Raw genomic sequence first — 19,566 nt, forward strand, 5'->3', positions numbered from 1 at the left:
AGACTTAGTTTGCTTTAGAGCTTTCATGCATTAAGCATTACTGAGGCATTACCTTGGCTGCTGCTCCATCCATGACCAAAATGCATCTTGAGTAATTACAATCAACTAATATAATTAACTACCCAATATACTTAACTACCCAGTATAATATGTGGCTACTTGTAATAGTAAGGGCCTGTATTCGATGACTGAAAGCTCCTTTCTCTTCCTACATTCCTAGTGCATACAATGCCATTTCCTTTGTGATCCTGCTTTCTATTTGCAGTAAGAAACATGAAACTGCTATTTCCTGGAGAAAGTGAAATCCAACTGTTGAATTTACCAATCAGTGAGACAAGGAATCTGCCGTCCACAGCCACATCTTTCCCATTAAAGCTGGACAGCAAATGTTGGTATCTGGTCATTTGTTACAGATGGGATTTTACTGAAGCCGTATTATCTGAAGGCTTTTATCTATTTATCTGAAGTCTGTCTTTTGAGTTTTTCTAGGTACTACTGGAGTCTTACAAAGTCAAATTATGCTGGACTCTGCACCTGATAAAACATTAACATTGTTTTACACGTTTTGGGAGGACACAGACTAAGGAGTAGCAAGCACCACAGTACTCTGATTTGGAAGTGCCAAATCCCACAAGATCCCCTTTGATTTCCCCAATAACAACCAGATTATGAGTAAGAAGTAAATCTACTATTTGCACAAAGAATACCTGAAGCATTCTACAATACTTTTCATGTTGCCTCTTCCTCTGAGGGCTCTTAATCTTTGGGAAAGAACAGACTGCAAGCTGTATAAACTATCCCTACTACATGCAGCTTTAAGAAAATGATTTTATATGCTATCATATGAAACAATTAGACAAAAACTCCTGCCTTACCAGATTATCGAGCATTCGCATTAGAGCTTCAAACTCCTGTTCGCCAATCTGCCATTTGGGGTGGGACACAGTACCCTCACCTGCTGGAGACTCAGGGGAACGAGACTTGGCTTTATACTTTCCAGGGTCTAAAAGCACTAAGTTGTCAGGTCCACCTGCACTGGCCAGGGTACGTACCTTAAAAACAATAAAGTCACCTTTAGGTTTCTCGAGAGACACGCGGTGAAAACAACCAAAAAACACCCTTAAATTTTGACACAAATCCAGAAGAAATCTACTTAATTTTAAAGCTCAATAAGTGAATATCCTTGTATAAAAGTTGTCTTGAGTCTTTGAAAATACCTGTTCTAATTGGAAGCATTTATCAAATTCATGGTTCCAGTACGAGATTTCAACAGTGCTGGTGAAACCAATGTTTTGGATGTCCTCACACAATGCAGTGGCTTCACACATCATTGTGTTAGTTTAGATCAAGGGTTTAACCAGTACAGTGCACAATTATTAACCTGTCTGAAGGTTAATACAGTAGGCTGTATTATTACGTAACACATTAAAATTCTTACTTGGATCTCACAGGCAAGCACTAGATTATGGATATAGTAGAAAGCCTCCTCAACAGTCTCTCCAACTGATACTAAGCCATGGTTTCTGAGAATAAGGACCTAGAGAGACATTGAAAGAAAGTTACCAGCAGTAAGGCAAGAATTTTCTTGGTTAAAGAGCATTTGCTCTTGATTAAAGAACATACCTTTCACACACACACTGCCCCCACCCCTTTTCTGTAATTCTAGATGTAAATACTGACCTTGCTTTTAGGCCCCAAATTTTTCTGAATAACCACCTTTTCTTCATCATCCACTAAAATACCATGGTAGTCATGATAAGCTACTTCCCCAAGAGAAAGTGCTTCAGGTGAAATTGGCAGGAGACCACATTTCATTGCAGAAACCTGAGAAATATTAAAACAACTGACTTAACTTCTTGCAACAGAAAAAATGGAAAACCAGACTAATATAAGAATTATAATAAAAAATATACGTTTATATATTATATTAATCTATCTCTACAAGTACATACATAGTGGTCTTAGACTCTATCCCTAAAGTCTCTACTTATGATAACTTTTGGATTGGATACAAGTCACATTGATCTTGGGTCTGACTGCTTTTACATGACAGCAACACCAATATAAAAAGACTCAGGAAAATAAAATTACAAAAAATCGAAACCCAAAATCAACTGCATTCTTCATTCCTTTCACTCCACTCAGTTTTTTCCCCCTCCTGCCTCCCTGCCAAAAGAACTTAAGTGATGAACTCTGACACACATAATTCTGCAGCACTGCAGATAAAGTTAAAGAATATTTTTAAAAAGACTACTCTATAATTCACTATTTTAGGAATTTGATCATTTATCCTTAAAATGGTTGTATTAATGTGATTAATCAATTAAAAAAAAAAACCAACTGTGAACTCTGAAAGACAGTCACTCTCTCAAAACATTCCAAAGAGGCAGAATTGATTTGTAACTAATTGCTTCAATGAGAGATATTGGAAAAGTTTCAAATATTTCAGAAAACCTTGATAAACTGTGCTTTACAAAACCAACAAAATATGCTAAAGCTTTTATGACTCACTGTCAAAAGATCTGGTCTTTCAAGGACACATATATGAAATACATATTTTCCAATCATAGAGCTCAATTTACTGTCTAAGCATTCAGGTTAAACAAATAACCTGCAAGTGAGGAGGATCTGACTGATTCAAACAGAACCACATATTTGAAGACAGACTTAAAGTCTTTCTGCTCGTCAGAAAGGAAGCAAATCTATGATTAAGGGGACCCAGCTCTTTTCCAGTTGGGAGAAGTGGGGGGAACAGGACTGAAGACAAAGCAGGAGGAGCTCACCGCTGCTCCTGCCGGCGTGTGGATATGGACGATGCATTTGACATCGGGTCGAGCTGCATAAATTGCAGAGTGCAAGGTAAAACCAGCTTGGTTTACTCCCAAGTTGGTGCTTCCACGATCAACGACATCTCCTTGAATATTGATTTTAACCTGGGAATGAAAAGAATTATTTGCAGGAATGAATCAATACTCACAAAAATCTGATTTAATTCAGCATCTACTGCTGAAGCTCTAAAACCATAAGTCATCATCTACGTCTGAAATGCCTAATTTCAGACAAGCCTGACCCAACAGCCAGCAGCTTTCAAGGGTATGAGGTGATTCACAGTCCAAATGTCCTGGCTCTTTACAGGGCAGATCAATGGGAGGACACCTGGTGGTGAACATGGGCAAAGAAATCTCTGAGATACCTCAGCTGTACCAGAACCACGGTCAATAAAACTATTCTAAATATGTTACAAAGGAGTAAAATATTCTCTAGGATAGAATTTCAACAGTGATATATAGACAGACATATATATTCATACATATATGAATATTTTACAGCTATGAAAATTACTAATTGCTTACCAGACTAGATGCAGTAACTTCACTATAGAGGAGTCCAAAAGGTACAATGAGGAAGTGCTCTTGCTCAGAATTTACTCTGGCCTAAGGATAAAACCAGAGTAAGAGTTACTAAGAATATTTTACTAAAGCATACAAGAAGGCCCCAAACCACTCTCACTTCCTGAGTATGGAATGGACAAGTATGCCTGTAACATATGCAATATGACTCATGTGTGCTACAACAGATAATCAACACAGAGCACAGTTAATTAACTCATGTTGAACAAAACCAGATGGCAGGTACATGCCAGAGTCCTTCAGGTTGGTGGAATTTAGTAAACCCTTTAGTAAATTTAGTATCACCTGTGATAGGTGACAACTCACCTACTACACATAAAAGAAACAATACTGGGAGAAACGGTGAAAAAAGTTACTTTTTTTAGTAGAATGAGTTTACACTCCAACTGTATTTCTCCCTAGTACGACATAAGGTATGAAATCAAAGTGTGTGAAAAAACGCCAGAATTTGGCCCACAGATCTAAAACATCTTGATGCTGAGCAGGGTTTCATCATTGATGCTGGTTCCTGTGAGACACCTGTGAGTAGTACAGCAGTACTTGCAGATTTTCTACCAAGAATCCCAACCTTCACTTGTGTTTTTGTTCTCCTGTCTCATTCACACAATCAGGAGTTCATAATACAAAATAATTTTGGCTTCAAACCATTCACATCTCGGGATACATCCCTTAAAAGTCTCTAAACGGAAAAGTACAGGATATCTAGGTAGTTTAGGTGTCTCTCAATGGAGAATTAAAAGGCTTCATATGTTTTACTAGACATGTGAGACAACTCCCTACCTCAGTGTGAGTCAACCCAGGTTTGGGTGGTTTGTGTTATGGTTTTGGGTTTTTTGTTTGTTTGGTTGTTGTTTGGGTTTTTTAAATTAGAAGTTATTTATGAGTTTTGCATTTTCCTGAGATACAGCTACTTTATGCTGCTACTACCCCATCTTTTCTACTACTTGCAACATTAAACTCATATATACTTTGATATAATTATACTGCAGGGGAAAACAATTCTAAAATAAGTAGTTGATCAGTCATTCAAAAGCTCCCAGTACAGATCTAGTTTCCTTTACAAACAGTTGGGAACATGCTACAGCATAAGAACCTTAAACTGAACCAGTGAAGTTAAACTGCACCTTTATGAATCACCAAAATAGTTCTTCATTACTGAAGTGTAAATGATCTAGAAAATCTCTTATTTATGCAAGACAAAGAACAGGAATTATTCGAAGCGCCCCAAGAGTTAATAAGAAAGCTCAAATGCACGACAAACAAGCAACAAGACTCATAAACCACCTTGTTTTAGGATTAGATCCAATAAACAGCTCATGGCCTCAAAGCAAACCAAGACCTGGTGAATGATGTGTACCTTCTGTAAACCTGTTATCTCAAATTCTGCCTGACCCTGGAGGCACCCAAGTTTACTCTGCATTACTGTACTTGACATGAAAACCCTGGAGGTACTCAAGTTTATTCCACATTATTATACTTGACATGAAAGCTCTTGATGCTCTGTAATTCTGCTTCTGCATCAGGACTGCACCAGTCTGAACAATTCCACACACAGCAACTGTCAGTGACTGACAATGATCCAGAAAAGCAATGATACTCCACCCTCCTCCCTGATATGCCCATACTGGCATACACTCTCACATCCTCACAATTCCTTTCTCCTCTAACACACAGGCTTATGACCCTCACAGAAGGCTGCTGTATCTTTTCTCTTAGTTCAGAAGTGCACTGGCAGCTTTTAACTTGAATGCAATCATCCAGTAATTAGAGCATCCACTGAAAATGAAAACCTGGAGTCAAACTCCAGCTCTGCATAAAGTGGTAGGCGTTCACCACATTCCAAAGGAGTGTCTTACAACTGCTTAATGCATGGGTACACAAACAAGACTGTTTTGTAAATATAATAACCTTGTTCCATATCAGCTTCTGAAGATAAATTATATCTATCAGTCACCTTTCAGAAGGCTGTTCACTGAAGGAGTTTGTAAAAGCCAGGAGAACTATGACTTGGGACTGGATGCTGACAAACCAAGAGCCTTCCAGGACATCTGCCATTCAAAACTGTCTAAACCACTTCCAGAACCTCACATTCCAAGCAAGTGCTTTGACTGTCTTCCACCTCAACTGGTATCACTTCTACTGGCATCTTCCTTGTGCTCCTCCCCAAAGAAAGCAAACTCGAGGCACCCCCCCCAAGTGACATGCCCTGGCCTCAACCCCTTTCCCAGGCATGGTGCTCTTCACTACATTTGTCTTCTTATCTGAACACACAAACATTCTCAGGGCTGAACTTTACACTAGAAAGCCATCTCCAAACTTGCTTGCCTGGTAATCTTTTCACTGCATTAATGTCCCTTCTACAAAATCTATTCTCCTGTCACGTATGAAAAATCCGTGGGTGGCACAGAGTTGTTTACAAGAACCATTATGTTGTATATGTTCCCTTACAAAAGGAACCAAATGATCTCACCAACACTGCCTTGATCCTGTGCCTACATGTATCATTTATCAGCTTTATCTGTTCACAAATAATATGCTTTGAAATCTCAAAAAGCAGTAATAATAAGATTATCATGTTTCATTTTGACTGCAAGTAGAACTGATAATACATAAAGGACAACCTCTACTATGTAGAAAAAACCAAACAATTCAGCTCTGTTAGGACAACAATTGACTGGGCTGCACGCCACAGCTGTGACTTTACTCATGAGTCTCATGTTGATCATTCTACTGGCATATAAAACCTCCTTGATTTGACCTCCTTGTCATTATTTTTATGGATGCCAATGATTATTCAGTCACAAGGAAAATTGTTGGCACGCTGCATTAAGCTAAGTATCTCGCTCATGTTCAGAAATACTATGGCTTCTTTTTCAAAAAGGTTGGTACCTTGAATTATAAAACTCCACTGAATGACTAAGATAGTTTAGTACTTTGCAAGAAAAGCAAGAAAACTAAGAAATCACCTTGGAGAATAGTACATACAATTATTTAAAGCATTTAAGATACTAAAAGCCTGAGTCTTTCAGGAATCTTAACTTCATCATAAGAAGTTTCATGTACACTCTCTTAAGACTCTATTCAGGCTGTGGTAGCTGACATCCAAGCTGTTCCAGCTCTTACTCTTGAGATGCAATGACAAGTCTCTTCACTATTATACTGCTTTCAATGCCACTTTGCTCCTCTTACACACAAAGAGAAAATGACAGGGGAGGGAAACACTTCTCTTGTATGTGAAAACAATTGGTTCAGTTATCTGTTGATTCAATACTCACTGTTATATGATTGTAAATAAGCTGAGACCAGCCAAAGAGATCTGCTAATCTGTAGAAAGCTGCCAATTTACATCGTAACAACTTCTCCCCTTTTTCATAAGCGATGGAATCTGACCCTCTCAGATCATTCACTGGTGTTACCATGCCAAGACCTGGAAAGCAGAAGGGGTAAAAAAGCACAAGAGGGGTTGCTTTCAGCATCAGTTCAAACCTAACAACATGCCCTGCTATTACAGTAGTTGTTCTTACTAGTTTATATCAGCATATTAAGCTAAGAAATCAATAACAAATTTTCATTACTATCACGTAATAATTTATATTACACAAATATGACAGTCTTGAGGAGGGTTATTCAGCTTTGGCAGATGCAGCATTCATCTCCTTCCCTCTATCAATTAGTGCTAAGGTGACAGTGCATTCCTCAGCAAAATATTTTTTTCCCCTCTCAAAATAATGATTGTTTGTAAAATACATCTTCATTGTTAACAGAAAAATGTGACCCCAAATATTCCACTTTGTGAGATACATGATTCAGTATTCCTAACAAGGAGAATTACACATTCAAAAAGATGAACACAGGTTCACTTAATTAGGAAAAATTAAGTACAAGCCAGAGAGAGGAAGATTATGGTAAATACAAATACTGTAGTTCTAGTCACAGTGCAATTAGAAATGTGGTTAAAAGTAACTGTGATAAAGCAGAACCAGGCCACGCTACAGTCTAAACTAAAGATTTATTTTGGAGCACAGGCAAGGATTTATGTTATCTGAACACAAAACCTGTGTGTACATGCATTCGCACATTCTGGGTTTTGTTTTCCTTCTTTGTTTTGCTTGCTGATGTTTCTTGTCTAAAGCTTCACTCCACAGGTGAAAGCTGCAAACAGTATTTCAATGGCAAAAATAATTAGTTTCTAAAGACCTTCACTGTTACCAGACTACTAATGAGCATTTTATTTTCCTGCAGACAAACCACGTGGTAATTAGCAATATTTAAATCTTTAAATTTTTTACTAGCACTGACTTACCAGGCTTAATTTTCAATTAAGATACCATACTTCAAACAGCTTTTGATATAAATGATACACATGAATCACATCGCATACCACTGTGGCATTTAGAAACTAATCAATTCATTTCATGTTTGCAATGTTCCTGTGAGCAGAACAGGACAGCATTTGAACTTCACAGTACTTTTTATTTCAAAAAAAACCAAGAAAAAGCAATTCAGCTCTGCTGGCTGGAGGTGCACTCACTCATGTTCAGCGCAGCCATCCCGCCCTGAGGTGCCGCAGGGTAGACATTTGGTACGTGCGTCGTCATGAAATCCGCAATCTGCTGTAATGCCAACAAACCTGTTGGGTTCTTCCCTTTCTTAAACTGCTCCTGGATCATGGATTCCAGTTCTTCACAGAAGGCCTAGCAACAAGACATTGCATGTTGTAATGCATGTTGAAATGAACTTCAACCTTTCATACACAGCTTTTTTTTAGCACTGAGATGGAACCATCCTACACCTCTTCTGAGAAAGACCTCAGGGCAGAGTTACTGGGGACAGACTGTAACTTGAAAATGTTGCTCTCTGGAGGCTCCAATTATATGAGTCACTTGGGGTTTTTTCTTTAATGGAAATTCCAGCATTCTCTCTTCAAATAACACCAAAACTCATTCAACCTACTAATATGAATTTCTGGAAGGAGAAGAATGTACAGTCCGCTTGAACACAAAACATGAAAGGAAAAGAAAAGGAAATTTGTCAGCATGGCTCACAGGGAACTGATTGCCAAGAAGGCATTCAGGAACACAGAAAGCAATGGCCATTGAAGTTTTAAAACATGTTTGAACAAGGGGTTGTTTACATTTGTCCTGGTTGTTTTTTCTTGATATTTTTTTTTTAGTTTATCTCTAAAGGTAAGAAAACAAGATTTTTTTTACTACTGCTGCCAGCTTCTGCTTTTGACAAGAACACTGGGATTTGTACAGAAGGAGAAGTACATACCATTAAATGATTATAATTTTTAAGTGACTTATTATTATTTTCATCAATAAAATGGGTTGACTTAAAACAAAAAACCCTGTAAATTTACTACTACATCCCTATTCTGAATGAAGTTATGTCATGAAATGTTTTGTATCTAAAGTCACCCACCAGTTATTACAAAATGAACAAATGTTATGAGAGAAATTTTGTTTGGTGTACTTTGTCCCCAAGGGAACATTTTCAATATTAAATGTCAGTCTTTCATAGTTCATTATTGTGCACCTTTTCAGAAAGAGATATATAAAAATATTGCATATGTCTGAATCACACATGAAAAACCAAGTACAGGACAGACCTGCCTTGTACAAGCTATTCTTAAAAAGTGATACATTTAATCATTTAAATGAATACATAAAAATAAGTGAAAAAATGTCTTACAAGGACTAGAAAAAAAAAACAAAAAAAATGCTGATGATTATACAGAGAATTCTGAAAGTAAGACTGAGGAGCTGCTTTATGAGTAGACAGAAAAAATTCAACCAGACAGCATGAGGAAAAAAAATGAGGAAAAGCCAACCAGAGGAAAGAACAGATGGATCTAAGATACCACAAAATTCTCCAATACCATTCTGATATTGAAAAGAGACATTAAATTTATCACTTTAAAGATGGAGCATTTTCTTTTCTTACTGGGCTTTGAAGAATCATGGAGACTCTCTTCTTCTGTTCCATCATGTTAAAATCCTGGCGAAGGTCAGGTGCCATATTTCTCTCTCTCAAATATTCTGGATTATTTTCATCAACTCGATCAAAATACCTCTCTTTGTGAGGGGCTGTAGTTGGAGGTGGTGAAGTCACCACCCCCACACCAGAATCACCATTCATAGCACAGTTTTAAGGTACCTACAAAGAGGGACAGAAAAAAGGAATAATTATTTCCTTGCTTCCTTGATTTTAGAACTACATATGTGTTTCTTGTTTAAGAGTAACAGTTCAAATCCACCTAAAATTAGCATGGCTTTCCAAACACTAATTGTCTGTGCAATTGGACAGCAATATTCTAGAGTAGGAAAAAAGGCTTTAATATATAAGGTCAGACAAGGAGGCTAATATTTATGAGAAGTCAAATATGCTCCATATGCAACACAAAACTGACACAAAAGCTCCCATTTAAACTATCTCCAGTTCTTTAAGTTGTCTAAAGAACTGGAGATTTGCCTGATTTTCAGAAGAGAGGAAGTCCTTCAAACCTTCTCAGAGACAATGATAGAAGTTCAAGACACATGAGGTCTAAACTCACTAGTTTTGGGGCTTTTTTGCTTATTTGGGTTTTTTTTCTTAAAAAGTTAAAGCAGACATAAAAATAATACTGCAGAAATCAGAATTTGAGTAATTATAGAAATTAGGACGTTACACATGTTCATTAATATGGAAAGTCAACCCCACCAAAACATGCTCGGACTGGGAACATGTTTCTGGAGACAAACTCAGAAATGCTGACTTTGCAACCCGGGGCATTGCTTTTTACATTTATTTTAGGACCATTCAACAACATGCACATCACTGCATTAGCATGTGGCTTTTGAAACCTGGAAAGCAGAGACACACACAGTCCCCACCCCTGGCCAGGTTCGTTTCAGTTTTACATGTTCTAGTCAGCAAGTGTGTATCTACTAGAGAGGCTGAGAGCTCAGCTGGTATTGCTCATACACACCTCCTCCTTCCACTCACAAGAATCCCTTTGGGTAACATTATCCCACTTTTCTGGGCACAGCATTACAACCTTCATTCCAAAATCCTTTTTAGATTTTTTGAAGCCTTCCACTGACAAGCAACCAGTTCAATAAAGCCACCCTTGCAACACTTTGAGACTCAAACCTCCAATTCCTGGTCATCTGACACATCAAATTAAAAATAAGCTTTTGCAGTACAGTTTGGTTTTCTTTGCATATTGTACATGACTAAACAGATGTCACTAACACAAACTGTATTTCACTGAGCTGCAATAGGAATATTTAACTCTGAATGGCTTGCTAGTTCATCAAACTGCAATTATTTACATTATACACAAAATAAGCAAGCTTGAAACCACTTGCCATCATAACATTTAGCAACTTCATTAAGAAAATGAGCTGAGAAAAGCTAGCAGGTCTTTTCCTAGAGGTGGGAGACTAAATAAAGAGAACAAAATAGAGGAATCTAGCTCCCTGTCCCAGGAAGGTGAAGCTAAGACTAATTTCAATAACACTGATTTTGATTTGGGGTTCACACAGTAAGGAGAAGCCCAATTTAAACAGTCAATTTTGTTACACATCTGGAGTTTTGCAAGGATTAGTACCATTAAAATGTGTTGATATTATCAAGCCATTGGCATTCTTTTTGCTATGCAGTAGGAAAGACTGTATATATCTTAAATAAAAATTAATCTTCTACATGTTATAACTAGTGAATTTTGATACACGTCTATTTATTCTGCTATTTTTAGATTTTTCTTAGGGACTCGTATTAAACTGTATTTGCTTGTGGATTTTAATTGGCTTAGTAATTTATTTCCATATTTATTAGCTAAAACCACTTCTGATGTGGATGCACACAAAAAAAAAGGCAAGTTCACAGACATTATTTTGAAACAAATCCATGGCGATGAAGACAATTGTCTACTTCAGGCCTGCAGATTTAGGAGATCTCGTCCTCTTTAATTCTTACATTAGAAAATAAGTTTCAAAATTCAACTTGTTTCTTATTTCAGAATGAACAAACCACTGAATTGAGACAGCTGAACACAATGAATAAAAGTATTTTCCTTGACTCTGCAGAAGAGGATACTACTATGATAATCTACGTGAGCACTTAAGACACTCGAATTAAATGCTCAGTGATTTCCACCCACTGAGTTACTAAATAAACACACAAAGACACCTCTGCACAGTTTAAAGTACTCAATTTTAAAGTTTAGGCTTTAAACGTCATGGTTGATCACTTTTCTTTTTTTTTCTCTAAAGCAGGCTCATATACACATCTTCATTTTTTAATTACTAGCTTTCCTTCACCCAGGAAGAAATACAGGGTATAGCAAAAAACAAAAATGCTTTTATCCACAAGGAAAACCTTTTAAGGTATTAGACCTAGAAAGTTTTAAGCAAGTGAAGTTATAGCAAAGCAGACACCTCTTCTTTGGCAGCTTCAGATGCCTAACACGCCCCTTCTCATTTCTCTCCCTCCTCACAACCTCCAGCCTGCACCATCTGCCATTTCCTACCTCAAAAACACTTTTGAAGGCCCATTAACACTTTACAACCCCTCTTCTGAGCTCTGTCACACATACTAACACCTCTACGTCCAGGGTTTTGTTGAAAAATGACAGTTTGCAGATCCAAACATGTCTTATTCTCTTACAGTAACAGCTTCACCAGCTTCTGCTTATCACAAAAAATCAGGGAGTTTAGGAACAAATACAAGGGCAAGACCACAAATAAAGACAAACTGAATCACTCAAGTAGTTCAGAATTTATCCTGTGTTCTGCTGAGCAGAGCCCCAAATGTGTCTTTACTTTAAAATCAAGTATTAGAAAACTATGAAGTTCAAGCTCAGCACCAGCAGAGAACAACAGCCCTCTCCTGCCTGCTGAGGCATTCGATCTTCAGACCATGTTTGTCACGTTGAATATGTGTATGCACAGTCTTATTTAAATTAAACTGTACACATGTCTGCAAACACAATCTTGCATTTAATTATTTACACTAATTCCATCTTACTTTTGGAGTAGCAAGAGCTATTTCCAAATGAATGACACACATAATTACCTCACTGTTTCTTACTCACACTGGAAAGAAGCTGGTCCCTAAGAGGCAACATTAAAGTGGGATCACAGGATCTTGCCAAAGTTGCATTACTCCTCCATTCAAGTATAAGATGGCATTCAGGAAGGTCCTGGGAAGCTATTACTGCTTCACCACTATGATTTTCATGTGTAATTATTGCCACTACAATGTTTAACATTAAGTGATCATTTTATATCTGAGGTTAAATATCAGTTTCATACCTCAGTTTTGCAACCTCAGTTACCCAAAATTAGTGGCAGCCCCATGCCAAAGTCTAGTAATTAACTGTTTTAACATAACTATATCGGTAACTGTTCATTTTAATGGCTGTCAGGTACACATGTTAAAGGTATTGACTTCTGAATTAGAAGCAGATGTGCTTGACAACATTTTGCACAAGCCACTGAAATTTATTTATGAGCTTCCTTGAAAAACCTTTTGGGAGTAAGGCATGATGAACTCTCCAGTAAGAGCTTCAGTAATATGGATACCAATAAATAAATAAAAGGAATCTGACCAGTGAAGCTGAACACACACTGGGGAACAGCCAATGGCTCAACAAACTGGAAGGTCACGCTGAAAATCACAACAGGCTGCCAAGGTAGGAAAAAAAAGAAAAAAAAAATGAAGACTGTCTTCACACCCACAGCACTCCAGTACAGACAGTTTCTTTCTGAGGCAGTGCACTGCAGCCCCCACACAAGATAAGCTGCAATGCCAAAGGACTTTCTGTCATGATAAGGGTTTGTATGCGAGAGCCAGTTCTAATGCAACTGTGTCAGAAAAAGCCACACCCTTAACTGAAAAAGCTGTGGCTGGAAAACCTAAGTGCACAAAAACCCTTCTGTCAGAAGCAGTTATTGTCAAATACAGACAGAGGGAATAGCATCTACTACTATGGGGAGCAAAGAAAAATGAACATCTGTGACAAAATCCAACCAGTAAGAGAAGCAAAGGCATCCATTCAGCTCATAAGTGTGTAACACAAACACTGTGGGGGTCCATGGACCAGCACACAGAGCCACCACCAACTCCCAGTCACAGAACACGCTGGGCTGGAAGGGATCCACAAGGATCATCGAGTCCAACTCCCAGCCCTCCCCAGGACCATACCCAAGAGTCACATGTGCCCAAGAATACAATGTATTTCTCACACGGGGGATGTGGATGGGTGAGCAAGTGCTATAAATAGGTTGTTTGTGAAATACATTCAGGAAAACAGCTTTACAAAATGTCTAGCTCATCTACAGATACTGAGTGCTGTTTACAAGAAAAGATTCTGAAATTGGTATTAATATTTCACGTTACTTTCATCATTCAAAATGCCCTTCTTCCCCATACTCTTCTAATCCAACAGTTTCATTAAGAGGAATGTTACTGAGTGGCGTCACAGTTAAGTTAAAAAAAAAATAGAATAAAGTTTTAGAACAGAAATGCCATAAAATTTTTAACATTATCACTCAGAAAGAAGAAAAATCTCCATTTTTTAAAACAACTTGCATTTCTCAGTACTCAGATGATGCACACGTAGTCAAAGAAATTTAAACAGGTAAAACAGTGAATAATACCCAATAAGAATCTACAATAACTTAAGGGCACATAAAACCCCCACCCTTAAACCTAAAAAATTATATATTTTTTAAAAGCATTTGGATTTGGGTTGGGATTTTATTGTAGTTAATAAACATACTTAAAACTTTAATATTAAACTCATTTTGACAGATGGATGTTGGGACAGAGTTAAGTACTTCTGCCTCTATCGGTTCAATGTTTCTCACTGAACCATCATCACTGAATATTATGTGAACATTGGGAAGATGTAGAATGTCTCACATGTCCACCAGCAGGGATCAGCTAACTACATTTCTTGAAGAAAACGAAGTTTTGCAATCATTTAAAGGTTGGCTTTGTTTTGTAATAAGTTGTAATGGGTTATTTTTTGCTCCTCCACACCCTGAGGAAATTGTTTTTTACTAGGGCTGCAGTCAATGGAATTTGACCTAAAGGCTCCCTGCCACTGGAGGACTGAGCACAGCTCTCCACACCAACACAGCCTAAAGTCTGCTGAGGCCAAGTCAGAATACAAATACACCCTGAGACACAGGAAGAAGGTGGTGACAAGGGAACCTAAGAGGCTTCTAAAAAAATGTAAAATACAGTGCTAATTCACAAGATAGCATGTGTAAAAAAGAAAAAAACCACACTACAGTTTTGGGGTTTCTTTAAGTTCAGGAGTTATCTGATCAAAACCCTACAAGATCAAGTCATTTCAGAGAAGGAAAAAAAAACAAAACTAAACTAAATCTGCTCTCTTCCTGGTAGCTTAGAGTTTCTCTGTACAAAATAAGATGGGAGTAAAACACCTGTATGGGACCTTGTGCCAAATTTGCAAAGTAAGTGAGCAGCAAAATTCTCAATTGTTGATACAATCTCAGTCACCAGCAACAAAGATTGGGACCCACCATTCCAGAACAGGTCACTTTTGAGACCTATTGGGACAACAATATAGTGATTTGCTTTGTATCCATTCTTCTTCTGACAGTTCTTTCAACAAGTTATCTCCTCTCACACCACAGCTATGCCACTAAGCCTAACAGAGGTGAAAACAGATTTGACAAGAAGTTACTGGGGAAGGGACGAGGAGGTAGCAAACCAAAATAACTTGTTTTCTTTCCTGTTGTGCAAGCAACAGTTTGAGGAGTAGAAGTCACCTAAAAATCTCCTGCAAGTGACAAGTCAAGCAGTGTGATGGTAGTGGGAGGGAAGAGAGAGCTCTGTTTTGGATGCAAACAGAACAGGACAGGAAAAAAACTGAAAAAGAGTAATTTTATGGCCCAGGAAGGAGAGTCAGGGGACTGCAGAAAGCTACAGAGCTGAAATTACTGCATGGGGAAGTCATGAGGTGACAGGAGGGAGGAAGAGGAAGGGAAAGGGTTGGGCAGCATTGGGGTGGGGCAGCAAGAAACCCAAGAGGTAAGTGAGCTGCTGCAAACAGACTGAGTTAGTGTGAAAACTGAGTTGGTGGGGAGATGGCAAGGAAGCAGAACATCCCTCTACAGAAAATAAGGTTTCATTATCACTTGGTGTCTGCAAAAAAATTTATAAGTTTACACTGTTAGCACTTCACTCAATGTTCTGATCCTTTCTGTATTTTTTCCAATTTTCCTTTACTTTAGAATAACATTTGCCAAACATTCTCCTTAAAAAATTAATATAACTTGGCAATAGGGAAATTATTTATGACTTGCACTACAATTGCCATCATCTCCAGTGAGAGCATTTTGGCACCAATGACACTGGATTTGTTCTTGCCATTTCAAATGTTTCCTACTGAACTTTTAAAAGGAAAAGCTGGCATTATCTTAGGAAGTCTAAGAATAAAGAAAGTAAATCCTGACTGTACTACTTACTAGACAGTGTACTTATTATCATGAACAATTATATTATTTTTGAGCAAATGTTCCCAGCTTCTCATCTTCAGAATTTCCCCTGCTCTTTGTTTTCAAACAGGAAAAGACTATTTCACGAACAAGAACAGTTATTTATCTTGTACTGAATGTAGGCACCATCATTTTGCTTATTAAGAGAGATGCTGCAAAATACTGAACTCTGAAATTTAGAGAAAACCAACTCTAAGTTTATCGGAACAAAAGTATTGCATTTTATATTTGTAATATCAAGCTTTAGTGTCTATAACAACAGTTCAAGAAACAAACTGTGTTAGAAAGCAAGGAAAAAAATAGACCAAGTCTACTTGAAATGCATAGACTCTGCAAGCAATTTTTTCCTATTTTCACCTTCTCTGAAACACTGAAATAAGAGACTCAGCACAGTGGGCTGTGAGCGTGTCAAGGCTACAGAAAAAAACTAGGCTTTCTAGGCTGCTGTGTTAAGAGAACACTTAAGGAGCCACCATGTAACTATATCAGGTTGTAAACCAATGTAATTGCTGTCCAGCTTTACCAAAGCCAAACGCAGCAGGTGATTGTTAAAGCCAGAGTAAATTCACAGCAGGCAAATCGTGCCAGACCAACCTGATCACCTGCAACAAAATGACATTTTCAGTCAATGAGGGGAGAGCAGCAGATACTCTTAACAAAGCTTCAGCAAAGTATTTGACATTGTTTCCCACAGCCTTCTCCTGGACAAACCAGCAACATAGTGACCGGATGGGTGGCCTGCAAAAGGGGCAGGAAAGCGGCCCACGGGGTGCACTCAGAGGGGGGGCTGATCAGTGCTTTTAGCTCAGGCTGGCAGCCTGTCACAAGTGGGGCACCCCCAGAAAATGACAGTGGGACCCACATGGTTTGACCTCACCACAAATAATCTGGATAATGGGACTGAGAGCACCACCACCAGGTTTGCTGATGACACCACCCTGGGTGGAGAGGTGGACGTGCCAGCAGGGAAAGCCATCTCTCAGACCAGGACAGGCTGGAAGAGTGAGCTGGCAAGAACAGTGTGGAGTTTAACAGAGACAAGTGTAATTCCCTGCAGCAGTGACAGCACCAAAGAGCCCGGGACAGGCTGGGATCCCTTGCTGAAGGGGACCTGGGGGTCCCGGTGGACAACAGGAGTCAGCAGTGAAGCTGCTGCAGCAGTGAAGGCAAATGGGATGCTGGGATGCACCACAGGGGCACCACGAGCAGAGATGGGAGATGTGACCATCCCAATCTACCAAGCACTTGTCAGGCCACACCTGGAGTATTGTGCCCAGTTCTGGTCTTCACAGCTCAAGAAAAGACAGACTGACTGGAAGGAGTCAGAATGAGATCCATGAAGACTTAGAACCTGCCCTATGAGGAAAGGCTAAAGGAGTTAAGTCCTTTCTCCCTGGACAAGAGAATGCTTGGGTGGGGGCTCACCACACTTTTCCAGTATTTAAAGGGTGGCTGCAAAGAGGATGGAGGCTCTCGCCTCACAAGGAGCCACATGGAGAGGACAAGGGGCAACAAGTGTAAATTGCACCAGGAGAGGTTTTATCTTGATATAGCAAAGAACTCTTTTACACTGAGAACAATCAATCACTGGAACAACCTCCCCAGGAAAATGGTGGAATTCCCATCAGTGGGAGGTTTTCAAGACACAACTGGGCAGGGTGTTAGATAATCCCAGGTAGGCTCCCTTTCCCACAACAGGCTGGCTCAGTTGATATTTCAAGAACCTTTTTAATCTGGGCTGTTCTATGTTGTATGATTCTAACATAGCATAAACCCACCTAAAATTTATGCCAGAATTTAGGTGGGCAGCTTCAGCTGGGATATTGTTAAATATATCTGTCTAAATTCTGCAGAAGTTTCAATATCTATGGCTCAGAATACATAATTCAGTCCTTGCAAACAGAAGAGGAGAGAAGTCAGCATTAAAACTACATTAGAAGCTAAAATACAGAGAGGTTACTTCCTTCCTTGTAATAAAGGATTTAAAGGGCCAAGAGTTTCAAACTTTTAGAAACAGTAATCATTCACCTCTCCTCCCTGACCTGGAAAAGCATTGTATCCCAGAGACTGGACTCTGCAGGAAGCTGAGAATGACGCACAGGGAGGAACAGGCCAGCACACTGTGCTATCCCTCACTGCAAGGTACAGCTGCAGCCCACGCTCAGCATTGGTACCATTGTCATCTTTAACCCTCTCTAACATGATTTATTAATTTATGTTGGAAAGATCAAACTTCCAACAAACAGCTCATTCCAAGCTAATTAAAAATGGTAAGGAATCCCAATCTAAAAAATGGGACTAGGAATAGTATTAAGATTAAAAAAAAAAAAAAAAGAGATTAAAAAACCTTCTTGAAACTGTTAACTCATGTCTCCTATTGACCAGGTCCCTGGTTTCTTCCCAGTCCTAACCTTTTAAATTCCCTTTTCCTCTTCAGATCCTTTCCTTCTCCAATTTTCCTGCTAAGCAGTTTACACAACAAACAACAGAACAGCCATTTCTATCCTCTAAGAATTTGAGAAAGACTAACAGTTTCAACACCAAAATTACTTTGCTTTCACTTCTTTGACTTAGTAACTTAATGTACTTTTTCCATACACTTCTCATACAGCACTTCTGGAGGCGTTCAGTACATAAATTCATGAAAGATTAGGGAAAGTGATAACAGAAATTGTAACACAAAATGTTGCACTGTTCACATAACAGAAAGAAACTCTCGGCATAATTATCTTAAACCACAGACACCTTAAGCTTTTCTGCTGAAATCCTAAAAGCTTCACAAATATATCAGAACATTTGCATGCAAATGACAAAAGAGGATTTTCACCAGTGCCTTTTGCGTTTCTCCAGGTACAGTGTGCAAGTATGGATTCTGCAAGCTATCATATATTTTTCCACTATTTCCACCAGAGAAGCACTGATGGTCACAGGTGGTAATGGCAGTGGAGACACTTTTCCTTTCCACTACTTCAGTGTCTGTGAGCCCCAGACACTTTACAGTTCAGTCAAAAACTTGGGCTTCAGTGTTAAGGTTCAGAGCAGTATCATGGTTTTCAGATAAATTTATTTTATGAAGTCACTCCAACACTGAGATTAAAATCTGCATGTTGAATCTCAACTTAAAGAATTCCCCAAATGAGTCCTCATAATTACACTGCCACATCTCACTGAAGCTGATTTGCCTGCAATTTTATTTCAGAAATCTGACTCCCAATTCAAATAAGCTTCTCACTTAATCCTCTGTTTTTTACTTAATAATAGTGTAATATCACAAAACTCATTTTAACACAGCTAACGCAAAGGAGTACAAATGAAGACAAAAATTAAGCCAGAATTACTCAGTGCTGAAATGGCAAAATTAAAAGTGAATTTAGAAGCTGTCATAGATCACTACGCAGGAATCACAAAGGTTATGCTGTGGCCAGGTGGTCAACTGTAATAGTAAAATAAACTAAAAAAACAAACAACACACAAGTAGAAAAATTACCTTCTTTAACTTTGAAAAAAACCTACTAGAATATTATTTCTGGTTTTCATGAGCACACTTCAGTAACAGACATGAAATATCAGAGTTCAAGGAAGGGCTTCAAAAATGATCTGGAGAGTAGAAGACTAATTTGTAGGGATCAGCAGCTTGA

General features: G+C 38.5%; 1 protein-coding gene across 14 annotated transcripts in view; it reads right to left on the reverse strand.

Moving 5' to 3' along the window:
• ADD1 (adducin 1) overlaps window positions 1-19,566 on the reverse strand; it is a 63,583-nt gene that overhangs the window by 22,250 nt on the left and 21,767 nt on the right. For all 14 annotated transcript variants that reach the window (XM_064653373.1, XM_064653372.1, XM_064653369.1 and 11 more), the window contains exons 2-9: window positions 9,357-9,569; window positions 7,942-8,104; window positions 6,686-6,837; window positions 3,354-3,434; window positions 2,784-2,933; window positions 1,681-1,824; window positions 1,439-1,537; window positions 876-1,052 (exon numbers count right to left, since the gene is read on the reverse strand). In XM_064653373.1, the coding sequence (XP_064509443.1) occupies window positions 876-1,052; window positions 1,439-1,537; window positions 1,681-1,824; window positions 2,784-2,933; window positions 3,354-3,434; window positions 6,686-6,837; window positions 7,942-8,104; window positions 9,357-9,551 (1,161 nt within the window). In that variant the 5' untranslated portion in view covers window positions 9,552-9,569. The remainder of the gene's footprint in view (window positions 1-875; window positions 1,053-1,438; window positions 1,538-1,680; window positions 1,825-2,783; window positions 2,934-3,353; window positions 3,435-6,685; window positions 6,838-7,941; window positions 8,105-9,356; window positions 9,570-19,566) is intronic.

Source organism: Pseudopipra pipra, chromosome 4 (genome assembly GCF_036250125.1).
Source record: "Pseudopipra pipra isolate bDixPip1 chromosome 4, bDixPip1.hap1, whole genome shotgun sequence".
Classification (NCBI taxonomy): domain Eukaryota; kingdom Metazoa; phylum Chordata; class Aves; order Passeriformes; family Pipridae; genus Pseudopipra; species Pseudopipra pipra.